The sequence below is a fragment of the Oryctolagus cuniculus genome, chromosome 4, assembly GCF_051225735.1.
Source record: "Oryctolagus cuniculus isolate XC-2025 breed Fujian yellow rabbit chromosome 4, ASM5122573v1, whole genome shotgun sequence".
Classification (NCBI taxonomy): domain Eukaryota; kingdom Metazoa; phylum Chordata; class Mammalia; order Lagomorpha; family Leporidae; genus Oryctolagus; species Oryctolagus cuniculus.
Genome location: NC_142870.1, coordinates 135,134,651 through 135,155,016, shown reverse-complemented (window position 1 = coordinate 135,155,016; position 20,366 = coordinate 135,134,651). Strand labels below are relative to the sequence as shown.

Below are 20,366 nucleotides of genomic sequence, written 5' to 3'. Positions count from 1 at the left end.
AGCACAGTCTTGCTGTTTATGATTATTTCATGTATTAGAAATTACCTGAGGCCGGCGCCGCGGCTCACTAGGCTAATCCTCTGCCTTGCGGCGCTGGCACACCGGGTTCTAGTCCCGGTCGGGGTGCCGGATTCTGTCCTGGTTGCCCCTCTTCCAGGCCAGCTCTCTGCTGTGGCCAGGGAGTGCAGTGGAGGATGGCCCAAGTCCTTGGGCCCTGCACCCCATGGGAGACCAGGAGAAGCACCTGGCTCCTGGCTTCCGATCAGCTCAGTGCGCCAGCCGCAGCGCGCAGGCCGCAGCGGCCATTGGAGGGTGAATCAACGGCAAAGGAAGACCTTTCTCTGTCTCTCTCTCTCTCACTGTCCACTCTGCCTGTCAAAAATAAAAAATAAAAAAAAAAAATTACCTGAGTCAAATACTCCAATCCAGGTGGGCAGTTCAACGGACGTGGTGGAGCTGGCATCCATGGTACCCCTGCAGATCCACCAGGCTGCGTATGTTCTGGCTGATCTGAGACAGGAATGCTGCTTTGGTCAGCAACTGGATAGTCAGCTGGTGGAACTGGGTAGCCTGCATGGGACCCTGGATAGCCAACTTGGGGCTCTAGAGAGCCAGCCTGGGGGTCAAGGTAGCCAGTATTTCTTGGAGCTCCTGAATTAGAAACAAGTGAAGTAATTTATAACTACACAGAAAAATAGAGTCAGCAACCCTTTTGGACTCCCTTAGTTATGTGCAAACTGACTTCTCAGGTCAGAAAACCTGTGTGAAGCTTAAGATATGTTTTTATCTTTGAGACCATTCTAATGAAATGTCTGTTTCCAATACGCGTCTGTTTTGTGGATGTTGGGCTGGGAATTGATGCTGCCTTTTCCTTACAATTCAAAATTCAGATGGCAAATATACCCAAGTGAATGAAAGAAAATGAATGATGATACAGAGTCACATAAAAACTCTGTCTGTATCTTCAAGAGAAAAATGACACAAGGTAGAAGATGACCAGGAACTCTGTAAAGCAATGGTAATTTGGGGGCCAGTGATGTAGTGCAGTAGCTTAAGCTGCCACTTGCAATGCTAGTATCCCATATTGGCAGGCCAGTTGGTTTTCCTGCTGCTCCCCTTTCAATCCAGCTTCCTGCTAATTGGCCTGTGAAGGCAACAAATGATGGCCCAAGTGCTTAGTGCCTTGCCACGCACATGTGGGATCATGATGAAGTTCCTGGATCCTGGCTTCAGCTTGTCCCAGATATGGCTGTTGTAGTCATCTGGGGGTGTGAACCCATGGATGGAAGATCTCTATTTCTCCCTCTCTCTGTCACTCTTCCTTTCAAATAAATAAATAAATAAAACTTTTTTAAAAGAAAGAAAGGAATAAGGAAAATTGAAAAACAGAATGAGGGGCTGGTATGGTAGCGAAGCAGGCAGGATAAGCCTCCACCTGTGACACTAGCATTCCTTATGGGTGTCAGTTCAACTCCCAGCTGTTCCACTGCTGATTTAACTCCCAGCTAATGGCCTACGGAAAGCAGCAGAAGATGGCCCAAGTGTTTGGGCCTCTGCTACCCATGTGGAAGACATGGAAGAAGCTCTGGGCTCCTGGCTTCAATCTGGCCCAGTCCCAGTTGCTACAGCTATTTGGGGAGTGAACCAGCAAATGGAATATCTCTCTTTATCTGTCTCTCCTTCTCTCTCTGTAACCCTGCCTTTCAAATAAATAAAAAAAAAAAGTCTTTTTCTTAATAGAATTAAGAAAAACAGAATGAATCACATAAAAATACAATTCTGGAACTATAACAAAGAATATATATATATATATATATATATATATATATATATATATAGGTAGTTTTACCCCACTTCCCCAATGGATAGTTGGCAAGATCTGGAGACATTCTCTGTCTCAAAATTGGAGGGGAGTTTGATACTAGCATCTGGTAGGTAGAGGCCAAGGATGCCATAAATCATCTTACAATGCCCAGAACACCCCTTGAAAAGAAAAAAATTATCCAGACTAAAACACTGTGTAATCTTGAGGAAAACTGGTGTAGAGATAAAGGCATGTCATTCATTCTAGTACCTTCCAAGTACTTGCATGGGTTAAAAGTTTTACTGTGAGTTTTAATCTGCAGTGTATTCCCTTCCTAAGTCTCTTTCCATTAAAAATCATCCATTGTGATATTTAGGCTAGAAGTGTAGATTTTATAATTAGTATCCTCTGCTCTCTGAAAATGTAGTTTGTGAAACAAAGGAGGTAAAAAGTTGTGAGGGGCACAGTAAAGGAAGAATTTTAATGTCTATATGCTTTATATCCTCTGTGTGTGTGTGATTACAATGAGCTTTTTAAGTGGAATTATTTAGTCTACAGAGAAGTAATTCCACAGGAATGGAATCAAATTTCAAAGAATCATCTCCCTTAGTATTTAACATAAAAGACCATGCAAAATTTAATACTTAAGAATAGCCAATTTATAGATATTTTTAAATGGTACATTTGTGACAAATTCATACATAATTAAAATTAAGGCTTAGCAAAACATATTCAACCTTATGATTTTTCTTAAATGTGGCTTTTGTAATTTATTCCTTCTACAAAGAATGCATAGTTATAGATTATCTAAAATAAATTTAAAAGAAGATGATTTCCCATTGATATGATGGAAAAAACACATGGGGGAGAATACAGCATAAAAATGAAATTAAAATAAGATCTAGTAATTTACACGGAGACTTAAAAGATGACAGGAAGAAAACTTTATATGATGATCTGATGAGAAATGACCTAAGAGGAAGAAAAGCAAATAAGGCCGGCGCCGCAGCTCAATAGGCTGGTCCTCTGCCTTGCGGCGCCGGCACACCAGGTTCTAGTCCCGGTCAGGGCGCCGGATTCTTTCCTGGTTGCCCCTCTTCCAGTCCAGCTCTCTGCTGTGGCCCAGGAGTGCAGAGGAGGATGGCCCAAGTCCTTGGGCCCTGCACCCACATGGGAGACCAGAAGCACCTGGCTCCTGGCTTCAGATCAGCACAGTGCGCTGTCCACAGCTGCCATTGGAGGGTGAACCAATGGTAAAGGAAGACCTTTCTCTCTGTCTCTCTCTCTCTCTCACTGTCCACTCTGCCTGTCAAAAAAATAAAAATAATAAACCCATTCCTGTTTTTTTGTCTCTTTCACAGTTTGCCAAATTAACTCCAAAGTCTGAGTTTTTTTATTTGCTTTTTTTAATTTTTATTTTATTATTTTTTTAATCTTATTATCAAACCCAACATGCAGGTCTTAGGACTTCTTGAAGTTATGTAAAGAGAGAATGGAGTACAAGGCTTTTTTTAGTGAAATAATTACAGAAAACATTCCCAATTTGGAGAAAGAAGAAAGGGATGTCCAAGTAGAGGAAGCACATAGAATTCCTAAGAGACATGAACAGAAAAGTATTCACCATGACACTGTGTAGTCAAATTTTCACAGAAAAAGATTCTAAAATGTGAACAAGAGAAACATCAGATTATTTTCAGAGGATCTTCAATTAGACTGACGGCTGACTTCTCATCAGAAACCTTACAGGATAGAAGGGAAAGGCGAGATATAGTCCAAGACTTAAAAGAAAAAAACAAACTGTCAACCCAGAAAACTGTACCCTACAAAGCTCTCATTTATTAGTGAAGGTGAAATAAAGACCTTCCATAACAAAAGGAAATTGAATTTGTTGCCACTCATCCAGCCTTACAAAAGATGCCTAAGGATGTGCTACATACAGAAACACAGAAAGAAGGCCATCATTAAGAAAGAAATTGAAGGCAGAAAATCTCTCAGGAAAAGTACAAAAGAAATCCAAAGTAAACAATAGGAATATTTGTAGAAAAATGGCAGAGCCAAGTCATTACTTATCAGTAGTCACCTTGGATGTAAATGGCCTCAACTCTCCAGTTAAATGATACAGACTGACTAAATGGAGTAAAAAACAAGACCCATCTATTTACTGCCTAAATGAAATACATCTCATCAACAAAGATACACACAGACTGAAAGTAAAATGATGAAAAAAGATATTTCAAGCTAAGATAAAGCAAAAAAAATGGCAGGTGTTGCCATCCTAATATCAGACAAAATAGACTTTAACACAAAACCTGTTAAAGAGACAAAGAAGGGCACTATGTAATGATCAAGGAATCAATTCAATAGGAAGATGTGGTCTATAATAAATGTATATACACCCAATTACATGGCATCTAGCTATTTAAAAGAAATGTTAGTGGATCTAAAGGGAGAAATAAACTCCAATGCAATAGTAAATGGGGGACTTCAACACCCCATTTTCAGCAATGGACAGATCAACCAGACAGAAAACCAGCAAAGAAACAACAGAATTAATCAACTCTATGGACCAAATGGACCTAACTGATACCTATAGAATTTTTCACCCCACAGTTGCAGAATACACATTCTTTTCATCAGTGCATGAAACATTCTCTAGGATAGACCACATGCTAGGCCATAAAGCAAGTCTTAGCAAATTCATAAATATCAAAATCATACCATGCGTTTTCCCTGACCACAGTGGAATGAAACTGGAAATCAAAACTCAAGAATCTCTAGATCATATGCAAATATATGGAAACTGAACAAAACAACATGTTCCTGATGAACAGTGGGTCACAGAAGAAATCCAAAGAGAAATAAAATAATTTCTGGAAATTAATGAAGATGACAATGAATCACATAAAAATTTATGGGATACAGCAAAGGCAGTGTTAAGAGGGAAATTTATAGTAATTGATGCCTACATGAAGAAATTGGAAAAATATCTAAATGAGCTTTCAATAATCTCAAGAAAAACAACAAATTAAATTGAAAGTTAGTATGAGGAAAGAAATAATTAAAATTAGAAAAGAAATAAACAAAATTGAAACAAAAATACAAAAATCAGTGAAATAAAGAGCTGGTTTCTTGAAAAAATATGCAAAATGGTATACCATTGGCCCAACTAACTATAAAAAAAAAAAGAAGAAAACCCAAATCAATAAATTCAGAGATGAAAAAGGAAATATAACAGCAGATACTGTAAAAATAAAAAGAATCAATTCCTATACAATACAATCTACTGAAATTGAGTCATGAAGACATAGAAAACCTAAACAGACCAACAACCAAGATGGAAATTGAATCTCATAATAGAGACCCTCCCAACAAAAAAGCCCAAGACTGAACAGCTTCATTGCTGAATTCTACCAGATATTTAAAGAAGAACTAATTTCAGTTCTCAAACTATCCAAAATAATTGAAAGGAAAGGAATCCTCCAAAGCTTCTTCTATGAATCCTGCATCACATTAATGCCTAAGTTGGAAAAAGATAAGACAGAGAAAGAGGAGGCCGGTGCTGTGATGCAGTGGGTTAACGCCCTGGCCTGAAGCACCAGAATCCCACATGGACAGTGGTTCTAGTCCTGGCTGTTCCTTTTCAGATCCAGCTCTCTGCTATGGCATGGGATAGCAGTACAAGATGGCCCAAGTCCTGGGGCCCCTGCACCCACATGGGAGACCCAGAAGAAGCTCCTGGCTCCTGGCTTCAGATTGGTACAGTTCCGGCCATTGCTGCCAATTGGGGAGTGGACCATCGGATGGAAGATCTCTCTCTCTCTCTCTTTCTCTCTGCCTCTCCTATGTGTTACTTTGACTCGCAAGTAAAAAATAAGTAAATCTTTAAAAAAAAAGAGAGAGAGAGAAAGAGATCTATAGATCAATATCCCAGATGAATATAGATGCAAAAATCCTCAAAAAAATATAAGCTATTTGAATCCAACAACATATCACAAAGCTCATTCACCCAGACCAGGTGGGATTTATCCCTGGTATGCAGGGATGATTCAACATTTGCAAATCAATAAATGTTGATCAATAATGTTCATATTAACAAACTGAAGAACAAAAAAACATATGGTTATCTCAATAGATGCAGAGAAAGCATTTGATAAAATACAATATTCTTTAATGATGAAAACCTTAAGCAAATAGGGTATAGAAGGGATATTCCACAATGAAATCAAGGCAATTTATGAAAAACCCATGAACAGCATCCTACTGAATGCAGGAAAGTTGGAAGCATTCCTCCTAAGATCCAGAACCAGACAAAAATGGCCACTCTTACCATTGCTATTTAATATAGACCTGAAAGTTTTAGCCAGAGCCATAGGCAAGAAAAAGAAATCAAAGGGATACAAACTGGAAAGGAGGAAACCAAACTATCTCTATTTGCAGATGATATGATTCTATATGTAGGGGATCCAAAAGACTCCAGTAACAGACTACTGGTACTCATGAAAAGAGTTTGGTAAAGTGGCAGGATGGAAAATCAACACAAAAATTAATAACTTTCAATACATACACATGCAATGTCATGGCTGAGAAAGAACTTTTAAGATCAATCCCATTTACAATAGTTCCAAAAAGAATAAATTTAACTAAGAATGTAAAAAATCTCTATGATGAAAATTACAAAACAAGAAAGAAATAGAAGACATTAAAATATGGAAAAATCTTCTATGTTCAATGGATTGGAAGAATCAACATCATCAAAATGTCTACACTAACAAAAGCAATTTGCAGATTCAATGCAATCCCAATCAAAGTACCAATAGCATTTTTGTAGATCTAGAAAAAACTGATGCTAAAACTCATATGGAAACACAAGAGACCCCAAATAGCTGAAGCAATCTTATACAACAAAAACGAAGCCAGAGTCATATGACTACCTGACTTGAAGACATACCACAGGGCAGTTATAATCAAAACAGCCTGGTAATGGCACAAAAACAGACTTATAGACAAATGGAACAAAATAGAAACTCCAAAATCAATCCAAGCATCTTCAAGCACCTTATCATTGATAAAGGTGCTAAACTCAATCACTGGAGCAAGGACAATCTCTTTAACAAATGGTGTTGGGGAAACCGGATCCCCATGTGCAGAAGTATAAAATTAACCCCTTCCTTACACCTTACACAAAAATCCACTCAAAATGAATCAAAGACCTAAATCTATGACTTGATATCATCAAATTACTAGAGAACATTGGGGAAACTCTGCAAGATATTGGCATAGGCAAAGACTTCTTGGAAAAGACCCCAGAAGCACAGACAATCAAAGCTAAAATTGACAAACTGGATTACATCACACTGAGAGGCTTTTGCACTGCAAAAGAAACACTCATCATGCCAGTGCCGCAGCTCACTAGGCTAATCCTCTGCCTGCAGCGCCGGTACACCGGGTTCCAGTCCCAGTCGCGGCATCAAATTCTGTCCCGGTTGCTCCTCTTCCAGTCCAGCTCTCCGCTGTGGCCTGGGAGGGCAGTGGAGGATGGCCCAGGTGCTTGGGCCCTGCACCCGCATGGGAGACCAGGAGGAAGCATCTGGCTCCTGGCTTCAGATTGGTGCAGCGTGCCGGCCGTGGTGGCCATTTGCAGGGTGAACCAATGGAGGGAAGACCTTTCTCTCTGTCTCTCTCTCTCTCACTGTCTAACTCTGCCTGCCAAAAAAATAAATAAATAAAAATAAAAAGAAACACTCATCACAGTGAAAAGATAACCGACAGAGTAAGACAAAATATTTGCAAACTATGCAACTGATAAAGGCTTAGCATTCAGAATCTATAAAGAGCTCAACAACAGAACAAACAATCCAGTTAAGAAATAGAAAAAAGACTTGAACAGGCATTTTTCAAAAGGTGAAATTAAAATGGCCAACAGACAACTGATAAAATGCTCAGATCACTAGCTATCAGGGAAATGCAAATCAAAACCATGGTGCAATTTCACCTCGCTCCATTTGGAATGGTTCTCATACAGAAGTCAACAACTGGTGAAGATGTGGGGAAAAAGGTTCCCTGGTCCACTATTGGTGGAAATATATACTGAGGTAGACACTGTGGAAGACAGTATGGAGATACCTCAGAAATATGAATATAGACCTATCATATTATCCAGCAATCCCACTCCTGGGAATTTACCCAAGTCAAAGGAAATCAGCATATGAAAGAGTTGTCTGTACCCCCATGTTCATTGTAGCACATTTCACAATAGCTAAGATATGGAATTAACCCAGATGTCCATTAACTGTTGACTGGATAAAGAAATTATTGTGTATATATACACGCTATGGAGTACTACTCAGCTGGCAGCTCCAAGACAGTCTCAGCTGCTACAGTAGCTTCACTTTCATAAATGTAAGGCCTAGAAGCTACTTCACGTACATTATCTTCCACTCTGTTCCTTATGGATTATTAACTTTAATTTAATTTAATAAGCTTAATTTATTTAATATAGATTAAAATAATCTTTTTGAATTACAGATTCATGACACAAGCACAAGATAATATATTGGCCAAATGTTCAATATGTTACAACTTCTGTATGCATTTCTGTTATGCACTTTCACAAGTCACTCCATGAATTTAATCATGTGTTTTATCAGGAAGGCAGGACTGTAACCCACTTTGTCTTTTTCTCCAATCAGTTGGTTATATAATATAACTTCAGCAGAATGCATTCCATAATATTATTTAAATTCATAGGAGAAGTACCTCACAAATGGGACCGGCATTGTGGTACAGGGGGTTAAGCCCCAGCCAGTGACATTGGAATCCTATATCAGAGTGCTGGTTGGAGTCTTCACTGTTCTGCTTCTGATATAGCTCCCTGCTAATGTGCCTGGGAAGGCACAAGAAGATGACCCAAGTCCATGGGCTCCTGCCACCCACATGGGAGAATGGGATGAAGTTTCTGACTCCCGGCTTCTGCCTGGCCAAGACGTGGCTGTTGCAGCCATTTAGGGAGTGAACCACCATACAGAAATCTTTCTCCCTCTTTCTGTCCCACTGTCATTCAAATAAATAAATCTTATAAAGCCTGGATTGGAAACAACAGGATGAACTTCAAAACAAATCTCAAGGAAACATTTTAAATATGACTGAAAAATCTGCCCTTAACTAACATGTCTTATTTTGCTACTGTTAACAGTCACAATTATTTGAATAATAGAAAATACAGACATGTACACCCCACGCCACCCCTCCCAAAGCAGAGATTCAAGAAACCAGGAGTTTATAATCAGATTTCAGGATTCTGTTAATAGAGTAATGATCCTGGTTTCAGGAATTCCAAGAGGAAATAATACAAAGAGATAAGTGAATGGGCAGCTGTCGAGTAAACCAAAGGGCATATGTACTACAGGCTGGTTTCTGTACTTAGAAATGCAACTGCAAACAGCGAATGAAAATCACAGGACTATTTCCTAAAATCCTTGTGTGTCTTGATTCACTGATGCCAAGGATTCACTCACAAAATACCAGCTGGTCAGTTTTCAGTACCCTCTGTATTTCAGCAGTTGAGGTAGATCCAAAGGTTGACTCTTGATATTTTACTTCTAAGTGTGGAACAATGGTGTCTTCTGAACTAAAAGTCCTGACATTTAGAAATTTAAGATACTAAGTATAAAATTAAAAATTTGTATTATAGGCATTGGTCTTGTGGCCTAGTGAGTTAAGACCCAGTTAGGGACATGCATATCTCATACAGGACTGCCAACTTCAAGTCATTCCTATTCTACCCTTCCAATCCAGCTCCTTTCTAAAGCACCTGGGAGGCAGCAGATGATGGTTCAACTACTTGGGACCCTGCTACTCACATGGGAGACCCAGAAGGAATTTTGAGATCCTGGTTTTGGCCTGGCTTTGTTCTGATTGTTGTAGGCATTTGGAGAGTGAACCAGTAGATTGGAAGATCTTTCCCTCTCTGTCTCTCTTTCTCTCTTTATTCTCTGTCACTGCCTTTCAAATAAATAAAAAAAATCCTTACATTGTAAACTGTACTTCAAATCTGAGAAATTTTTTTAATAATAGAAATAAATAAAAGTCAGTCCACAATAGTTTAATGTAATACTGCAAAGCAATTCCACCAGATCTTATGAATATCAGTTTTAGACAAAAAAAAGAGAGAAAGAGAGAGAAGGCTGACTGCTGGGTGCAGTGTTCAATGGAATAAATCTTTAAAAGCAACCAAGGGTAGTGAAAGAGAATTCATAAGAAACCAAAAAAAAAAAAAAAAAACTCTTTAAAATAGCAGTGAATTGCTTTAAAATAAAGTTTTTAAGTAGTCTACTGACTACTACCTGAATGCCTTTAGCACTACATTTATTCAGTGTCTGCTAGTAGGAGAGTACCCAGATCCCTCCAAAATGTCTTCATGAAAGCAACAGGATTTTGCTATCACCAACATTGCTCTTTGTATAGGAAGTAACACCCCATTAACTTGGAATCTGTGGTATAACAGGTAGCCTTAGTTAATGTTTACCTTTTCAGCATCTAATAAAGAAAAAACGTTAAGCAAACAGTGCAACAAAATTTTATCCTTTAAAGCAAACAAAAAAAAACATCATAAGGTTACCACACTGTCTTGAAGATATTTTTAATTCTCTCTTAAATATACATATGTACATATTTTATGCACATTCATATACATCTTTTATTACTATTAAGTATATATATACATGGACACACATGCAATTATATAGAGAGAACTGTACAGTAAACAGTGATTACAGCCATGGATATTTGAATCTTTCTAAATTGAACTGAAGCAACTTAAAGCTGATAACAACTAAAAAAGCTTACTTGTACATAAATTAACATTTAAAAGTCTTTGAATTTTCTAAACAAATTAAATCAATACAGAAATCATTGAGAGAAAACCATAAAACTTTACATGGAAAAGCAAGGTATCTGGCCCAGAAAGTTATCTAAAATATTTAGCAAGGCTGTCATTGTAGTCTCTCTCTCTCTCTCTCTCTCTCTCTCACACACACACACACACACATTTTGCTAACTCAGCAAAAGTCAACAGAATAAAGATCGTTTCAGGAAAACAGGATTTGGTTTTTGATGTATTTTTCCCAATATGTAGTGTTATTCTCTTCAGAATCTTAAAATTTCAGTAAGATAAATCTTTCATTACATGCTTGATAAATATCCATATTATTTTAAATTTTCTTGAGAGAAATAAACAGAAAGCAATGAATGATATCTATTTATCAGTACGTACATGAATATTATGATACAAGGTATGTATCAAGTGTTTAAAATTTATTTATTTACTTGAGAAGCAGAGAGAGAGAGAGAGATCTTCCACCCACTGGTTTATTCCCCTAAATGCCTTCAATAGTCAGAGCTAGACTTGGTCAAAGCTAGGACCCTGGAACTCCATTTAGGTCTCCCATGAGGGTGTCACAGACCCACAGGCTTGGACCATTATTAGTTGCTTTCTAAGGCCATTATCAGGAAACCAAATGCGAAGCAGAATAGCTGGAACTGGCACTCCAGTAAGGGATGCAAGCATCTCAATAAGTGGTTTGACACACAGTAGCCACCAAAATGAATTGGCATATTAAGTCTATTATATTTTAACTAGTATAAATTGAATTATTTTCATGTACATGAAATGCACAGAGGCAAGGAAAGGTTGTTTTGGATAAAGCATCATATAAATTATTCAAAATGTTTCCCAAGGGGTCTAAATTTCTTAGCTTTCCCTGAAGTTTTTTTTATATTTTAATGAAAGATTATTGGTAGTAGAAGATATATTTATGTACATCTCAATTGTTAAAATTCTGAGCTAGACATTGGATTCTGGCTATGACCAACACAAAGCAAATCACGCATTTTCAGAAATTGAGTGAAACATTAAAACAAACAACAACTTATGAAATCCTTACTTAATGTATACTAAGCTGATCTTCTGTATATTAAGATAATCGAAAATGAATCTTGATGTGAATGGAAGGGGAGAGGGAGTGGGAAAGGGGAGGGTTGTGGGTGGGAGGGACGGTATGGGGGGGGAAGCCATTGTAATCCATAAGTCGTACTTTGGAAATTTATATTCATTAAATAAAAGATAAAAAAAAAATAAAATAAAGAATTCAAAAAAAAACAAAACAAACAAACAACAACTTAACAATAGATTTAATAGTATATGTTAGAAAGTAAGCACTTAAAATAAATTACTTACTTGGTTTGTCCATGTTAAAAATAGTTCTGAAAAAGAAAACTTCATATTAATATGTTGTTTATAGCTAAAGGTCAAATACAACTGTTGAAACCAGATATTCTAAAACTATTCAATCACACTCATGGATTGTTCCTCTTTATTCCCCTTGTACAGCATCATCTGGTCATTAAAACCCTTTTGATTTGATGTCTTCCCCTGCTGTACTTAAGAAGTGATTGGTCAGCCCACAATGATGGACATAGCCAAAAGCCATTGGAGAAAGGGTCAAATGAGGCAGAAAGCCATGAAAGAGCACTGTGAGCCTAAGATCCCAAATGGTAACCAAATAAAAATTGCAGCTTTCACAACATACACAACCTGCAAGAGCTGTTCAAGCTCCCAGCTTCCAGGCTGGGCTTCTGGAACGGTCCAGCAGGAGAACCTAGAAGTCTATCAGTCACACTCTTGCAATTATCCTGGAGCTTCTTCAAGGTCTCCTACATTGGTGGTAGGGGTCCAAGCACCTGGGCCATCTTCTACTGGCTTCCCAGGCACATTAGCAGGAAACTGGCTCAGATGTGGAACAACTGGGACTCACACTGGGGCCCATAAGGGATGCCAGCACTATAGGTGGCGGCTTAACCCACTGAGCCACAGTGCTGGGCCCCTAAAGAACTATTTTTTCAGTCATTATCATGTTACATACTATATCAAACTCACTACTTAATACTTAAGACAAATTCTAAATAATATCTAAGTGAAAAATTCATGCAAGATTTTATAGTTTTTACAAATAAGCAACTTAATTGAAAAAAATTAATTCATAGTGTCTTATTGAAAATTTATGCATCAAAGATGGAAAGTATTTGTTTTGATTTTTTTTAATATTTGTTTTAAGAGTTTAGTTGCTAATTTGGAATGTTCAGCACAAGCCAAAAATAAAGGACATAGTAGAAAGAAAGGGAATTTATAAACTAACAAGTCGCATAATATTAGGAACAGCTGGAAACCTTTAAGTGTGGAATGCTGTAAGTTTCCAAACCATTGCCCAATGAGTACCAACTACAGTAAACACACAATATTTACCTTTCCCATTGTTAGAGTTCATCTCCTCCTTGCATAGAAATCCAAGGAATGGAAATGAAGCAGATCCTAAACGATGCCCATTTGCTTGTACTTGCATGTTTTTTTCCTACTTGGCCACACAATTTTGAGTTTTAGATATAAATTAGTGGAGAAAAATACCTACCTGCAAAACTATTGCAGAACAAAATCGGGGTCTTTGTTTTACTGTAGACTTTTAAATTTTATTACCTAATATCTCAAGAATTGAAATTACATAATATCTCAAGCATTGAAAATGGTGTGTCATAAGATCTGGCACAAAAAGGTAAGCGATCCTTGAACCTGCATCTATGATAACTAGGAAAAAGCACTGCATGCCAGGTGAATACAGTCATCTATCAAGTAGATGCCTTCCCTGACTATGCTCTCATTCACTGTTACAATTGATTGGTTTTCTAGAATAGGTCTAATCCAAGACATAAGTCACTCCACTGTGGAAATAACTGGGGGGATCTTTGTTGGATTAATTACTTAATTAACTTAACATGATAACATTTAAGCAATGGTTTCCACAAGTCTCATTAAAAATTTGAGAAATATTTCACGGGAAGAGAAAATCATAGTTTATATCAAAAGAAAAAAAGAGTTTGTAATAAAATCACTGAGTAATACCTTTGAAATCAAGACTATGCCAGAAAAACACAGAACTTCAAAATGTAATCTGATTACTTCATACTTTTCTTTAATTTTGTTAAATGAATGCCCTGGAGAATGTTAGGACATTACATACCATGAAAATATAAGTTCAACACTGTTAAAGTCATTCTATCAAAAATCATGAGTCCCCATTGCTAATCTGAGCTATGGAATAGCTGTAAACTGGACAACCAGAGCAAAGACAGATAAACAGTAGGAGGACATTTCCAGTTAAAGTTTCATGATTTACATTCTAATGCCTTTGTTCTGGTCCATCTCTTGGGGCACTGAAATTTGCATCTTATTGCTCTCAAAAAAATGTTGATATAAAATCTAGGACTCAATATTGAAGCATACTTAATTTTGAAGATACTAAAAATGCAATACTGGAGCCAGTGCTCTAGCGTAGCTGGTAAAGCAGCTGCCTGCAGTGCCGGTATCCCATATGACCACCAGTTCAAGTCCCGTCTGCTCCACTTCCTATCCAGCTCTCTGCTATGGCCTGGGAAGACGGCCCAAGTCCTTGGGCTGCTGCACCCGCGTGGGAGACCCGGGAGAAGCTGCTGGCTTCAGATCAGCGCAGCTCCAGTCTTTGCAGCCAACTGGGGAGTGAACCAGTGCATGGAAGACCTCTCTCTCCCTGCCTCTCCTTCTCTCTCTGTGTAACTCTAACTTTCAAATAAATAAATAAATCTTTTTAAAAGTGCAATGCCTATAAAATAGGCATGCACTGGATTTGTGACATTTATTTGAATTTACTTGTTTATTGCCTAAGAATAAATCTTACCTACCCCCTCCACACATTCACTAAAAACCAGTTCACACATTCTTCTCAAGTTCCAAGAAAAGGATACAGTTAATTCATTATTTTCAGCAAAACTCTATTATAAAAACAATCAAAAGAATTCTAGGTCCTTAATTTCCTACAAATAAATGATAAAGAGATACTAGGCTGAGGGTGGTAGTGGAGGGGAAAGAATTGAGAGTAGGACAAGAACACAGAACAGTTACAGAAGTGAGTCACAAATCAAATAATCTCCATGATATTCAAGTTGGGTTTGTAGGCAAGTTTTGTGCATTTAAAAAGGTTTTGCCAACATCTAAAAAAGAAAATAATTTACTGATTGAACTTTCTTTGTTTTTTAAAGATTTCTATTTATTTATTTGAAAGAGTTACAAAGAGAGGAGAGACATTCTTCATCCTCTGATTCACTCCCCAGGTGGCTGCAACAGCCAGGGTTGGACCAAGCTGAAGCCAGGAGCCAGGAGCTTCATCTGGGTCTCCTATGTTGGTGGCAGGGTCCCTAACACCTGGGCCATCCCCTACTGCCTTCCTCAGGCTGTTGGCAGGGAAGTGGATCAGTAGAGCAGCCAGGACCCAAACAAGCACTTATACAGGATGCCAGCATTGCAGGCAGAGGCTTAACCCACTATGCTACAATTCTGACTATGAACTTTCATGTTTGTAAAAGTTACCAGGGAGGACCAAATGCATTCACACAAATAAGTGGGGCAAAGTGGAATGTTTCAAACCTGGGGCATACATGAGGGAGGTCAGATGACAGAAGCCATCTATAAGAGCAAACACCTTGCAACAGGGTCTCTTCCTATAAAAATTCACTTCTGTGTTTCAAGCTCAAGAAAACAAAAACAAATATGCTTAGAACCAATCTTGATAGTGTTTCATAGAAAGCTTTGAATAAAAATGTAGATACTACATCAACTGAGACCAACAGGGATGGTAGCAGCCAAATTTTCCATAAGACTAACAAGTAAGTCAATGAGACAAAAGATACAAAAATTAATCTCTAAGTCAGCTGTTCTCATTTGATTATTAGTCCAGAAAGGCCTTTCCTGATAATATAGAATTCCATTATCAATTTAAGTGTCTTTTCTTTCTTTCTCATAAATGAGCAAACTAAGTCAATAAAGATAAAATCTCTTTGCTTCCAATAAAGCAACCTGTCTCTGTTGAGGTCGATCTCTCTCTCCTTTTTCCATCTCTCCTTTCTGGGGTTATGAAAGACCAGAACCCAGAACTATTCCAGACCTAATAGTGTGAATTCATTTACTCTTGTAAATTTGACAAATGAGAAACACAGAACTATCACTGTTGGAGGCTTGCTGAGGGTTGTATCCTGCTAATCCTGCCTGTGATAGGAGATTTCATCTCTGACAGACTTCTACATGTTAGCATTAACAGGGCATGATGCCCATTACTAGGACCGGGGCCCCCATACCTGTGCCTGCCAGCTTAGACAAACAGTCTGTGGCCAAGGACTGTCTGCTCAGGGACTTTTTAGGAGTATTTTGCTTTACTGTTTAATCACACACCTGTCAGCGATTCCTGGATTTAGGGTGCTTTTGCATAAAGCCCAATACATGCTTGAACTGTTTATCTCTATATGCTGAGAGATATGGAATCACCCTGTCACTGTAAAGTTCCTGATTTTAGGCATAAAAACAAGGGAGAGCCAAAAGTTGGGGCTTGACACTTGGGACAGAAGTCTTGTCAAGTCTGAAGGCATGATAAACTGTGTGCCTTTCCTTCTGAAAGTCTCCAGTGCCGCTTCGTTTCTTCCGTCTCTCATCGCTAACATTATTAATAGTAATTAAGTGTTTTGGTTTTTAAGTTTAGCTCTATTCATGTTCCTGCCACAGATTCTGTGTATATACTATACATATGCATTATAAACACTGCTTATTTAAATATTGACTTAGTGTAAAGTGTGTGCAGCTCTCAAAGGATGTTTTTTGAAAGAAGGTGTATGATAGTCAAGATCCAATACCAGGCACCAAAGCACTATACCTTGGCACTAGGGGAGACAGACAATGAAATCCATTATGAAAAACACATCAAGCTCCAGGAATAAAGCTGATGGTGCTTTAAGAAAGGATTATTAGGCCACTGACTTACAGGGAGGCAGGAAAGTCAGAATGAGACCTGAAGGACATCCACAGCCAAGTAATCCATGGAAGTGTGTGTGTGTGTGGGGGGGGGGGGGGGGTGAACAGTGCATTAGGGACAGAGCAGGCCTCACAGGTAGAAGTCCTGAGGCTGAGGGAACCTGGATCATTCTAGAAAGGAAAGCTCTCTAAGGTTACAGTGCAGAAGAGGGGGATGCCCTCAGAGGTGAGGACACGTAAAATCTAAAATGTGGCCCCTTAAAGTTCCCTAGAAATGCTATCTGGGGTGCCATGTGTGCTACCGGAATTTGGGGTGCCTTACAATTTCACCACAGGCTGATTACTAAATCCCCGATATTAATAAGCCCAAGAGGGTTCTTGCCTATTATTTAGAGAAGAATCCTAAATACCAGCACAGATAAACGAGGCAGCATGGTACGTTTTAAGCTTTTATTTAGTGAGAAAGATGCTTAGGAGAGTGAGAGCTTTACTTAGAAGAGAGAAGTGAATGGGGGTTCATACCGAGCACCAGGAACCAGCCACCTGGATGAGCATCTAGGCCAGGAAGCCTAAAGCACATGGCCCGAAGGCCATGCGCCCTAGAGGCGCAGGGCTACAACAAGCCCTGTCCTGGCAAGAGGCCAGGGAAGAACCGGGTGGGCACACTGTGCCCTAGGCTTTTAACCCACTCCAAAGGGGAGTGGTTAATTAACCTGATTGGCTGGTGGGCACCCCGGTGTGGCCAGGTAGGGGAATGAGGCCACACAGGGGCGTGGCAAAGGCATCAGGTAGGAGCTTGAGGTCACACAGGGGCGTGGTCTTCCAGTTCACAAATCTGATCAGTTTTCACCTGTATGCCCGCCTACTTCACAGGGAGGTGCTGAGGGGGGTCCTCCCTCGGTTATTGTCTCCTCACCTCTGCTCTAAGCCCCTTACAGATCTGAAGGCTGCTTGGTCTGCAATCCAGCTACCTTATCTACTGTTTTTTTTTTTTTTTGACAGGCAGAGTGGACAGTGAGAGAGAGAGACAGAGAGAAAGGTCTTCCTTTGCCGTTGGTTCACCCTCCAATGACCGCCGCAGCCGGCGCGCTGCGGCCGGCGCACCGCGCTGATCCGATGGCAGGAGCCAGGAGCCAGGTGCTTTCCTGGTATCCCATGGGGTGCAGGGCCCAAGCACCTGGGCCATCCTCCACTGCACTCCCTGGCCACAGCAGAGAGCTGGCCTGGAAGAGGGGTAACCGGGACAGAATCCGGCGCCCTGACCGGGACTAGAACCCAGTGTGCCGGCGCCGCTAGGCGGAGGATTAGCCTAGTGAGCCGCGGCGCCGGCCCACTGTTTTTCTATCCAACTGCAGAAATCAAATCAGCTCTCTCTTCATTTTCTTTTCTTTTCTTTTTTTTCTTTTTTTTTTTTTTTTGACAGGCAGAGTGGACAGTGAGAGAGAGAGAGAGAGAGTCAGAGAGAAAGGTCTTCCTTTCCCATTGGTTCACTGTGGCCGGCACACCGTGCTGATCCGAAGGCAAGAGCCAGGTGTTTCTCCTGGTCTCCCATGGGGTGCAGGGACCCAAGCACCTGGGCCATCCTCCACTGCCTTCCCGGGCCACAGCAGAGAGCTGGACTGAAAGAGGAGCAACCAGGACAGAATCTGGTGCCCCGACCAGGACTAGAACCCAGAGTGCCGGCGCTGCAGGCGGAGGATTAGCCTAGTGAGCTGTGGCGCCATTTGTTCATCCTCCAAAATTCTACAACTGATGTAAATGTCGGGGTGGCATTAGGTGAAAGTTATTGTGCTTGGAGATAGTGTGCTTGGAGAAGCAGAGACTTTGTTATATGTTTACATGAATAAAAGCCAACTTTCATACAGTGCTTTCTACAGTGCCAGTCCCTGCTAGACCAACAGGACATTAATACACGGCAATGGAACAAGGACATAAGCCTCAGGCATTCTCCCTCATTGCCCAAAGGAGATAAACTTTGGAATGCATTCCCTGCCCTTGAATCTCAATTGGATCTCACACCCTATTGTCTTCATACTCCACAACCCCCAGTCACCTGAAAGAACTGTGGCTCTGAAGACCTGAAAGACCAGTTCTAGGAATTCCCCTCCACCTGCTGCTCCTTACCGCACCCCCATCCCCATCCCTCCTAAAATATAAAAAGGCCCAGCCCCTGGGAGTGGGGGCCTTCTACCTCAAGTTTCATCAGTGTGCATGCAAGCAGTTGGTCACCCACCTCTATTGATTTATTTTCTCTGAATAAATTCGGTCTGGCTGTAAATTCGTACACTGCCTCCTCTCTATTCTGCGCCTCTTTTCCTAACATTTTGGTGCCCCGTGTGAGGAAGCACCAAGCTGCAACTCTTTTCCTAGCACATGTAATACTGTTTGTAATTCTTTTACTATAAGTTACACAATTTCAGAGAGGCAGCAAGGAAGGAAGACAAGGGAACTGATTCAGATTCCGCAGTTGGGAAGCGGTAGATGCATGGCCTGCAGTCATGCTATGGAGTTGACAGTCGCAGGCCCTGTGCTGTATCTCCCGTTTCTCTGGCACTCTCGGGTACCTAGCATAGATCTGGGTTCCAGTCTCACTTAGAAGTCACCCTCACAACTTAAATGGCAGCCAGCAGGCTCTCCTAAAAGCTCCACTATGTTGGCCTACAGCCCTGAGGGCAGCTTCTGGCCAGGATAGGGGTAGCTCTCTGAGCTGCGCAGCCTCTTGGAAAAGCAGAAAAATCGCTGTTTCCAGGTAGGACACATCTTGTTTTTGGGATGATTCTAGGGCGGGCCAGGGGCATTGCTGCACCGGAGGTGGCCCCTAGCTGAGTCTCTGCTCCCCTTCCAGGGTCGCTTCCTGACTCCTCCCTTCTACCTGCCCCAACCTCCACCTCTGAGCAAATACAACCTCACGCACTCCGTTCCTGTCCCCCACAAGCCGCCCCCTTCATGTAGGTCGGTCCACAAGCCAGGAGGGAGGCAACAAGGATGCCTCCCGCTCCAGTGTGGCAGCCGGGCTAACAACCATCCAGGTGCTAGAGAGGCCCGCGGCGGCCCAGCAGCCCATTCCCTACCTCTCCCGGTGTCTGCAGGGAACGAGCCTCCCGGTGAGCTTGGCGCAGAGGCCTCTCTGTTAGGCTTCCCCGATCCTATATATACCCTGGAACTTCGCAGCCTGGCTTCCGCGAGGACTCCGGGAAAGTCCCTGGGGCTATGCGGAGCTACCACCACGCCCACTCAGCCCCACCCACTCTGCAAGAGGCTCCCAAGGAGTTTATCCTACGCCTGAAGGCAGGGATAAGCTGAGACTTTAACACCCTCTGGCTCCAGAGAGTCATTAACCGGGGCAGAGCGCCTGGTGAGTTCCCCTCTGGGGAACTGATTCTACTTTGCCCTGATGTCTGTCACCCAGGTTCTTTCAAGGGGCAGGAATGGCCTGAAGCTTAGGGTGAAAAAAAGGGTGAGTCAAAGTTAATTTACTCTACCATATCCTTCCTCTCCTGCTGTCTTGCTCTTGTCAAATATTAATTTACAACGAAGAGTTCAGTGATAGGTTTCTGCAGTAAAAGATTCTGGTTTTGAAGATTTATTTATTTCAAAGGCAGAGTACACAGAAAGGGAGAGACAGAACTTTCATCCTCTGGTTTATGCCCCAAATAGCCACAACAACCAGGTCTGTGAATC

General features: G+C 40.7%; 1 protein-coding gene across 3 annotated transcripts in view; it reads right to left on the bottom strand.

The window, feature by feature from the left end:
- LOC100341882 (phospholipid scramblase 1) overlaps window positions 1-19,984 on the bottom strand; it is a 31,985-nt gene extending 12,001 nt beyond the window's left edge. Inside the window, exons 1-3 of one of the 3 annotated variants that reach the window (XM_008266303.5) lie at window positions 19,757-19,984; window positions 12,039-12,064; window positions 407-651 (exon numbers count right to left, since the gene is read on the bottom strand). In XM_008266303.5, coding sequence (XP_008264525.3) covers window positions 407-651; window positions 12,039-12,051 — 258 coding nt within the window. In that variant the 5' untranslated portion in view covers window positions 12,052-12,064; window positions 19,757-19,984. Of the gene's footprint in view, window positions 1-406; window positions 652-12,038; window positions 12,065-19,756 lie in introns of those variants that run through there. The other 2 variants (XM_089331083.1, XM_051818693.3) reach the window with 2 other exon arrangements.
- Window positions 19,985-20,366: the final 382 nt, after the last annotated feature.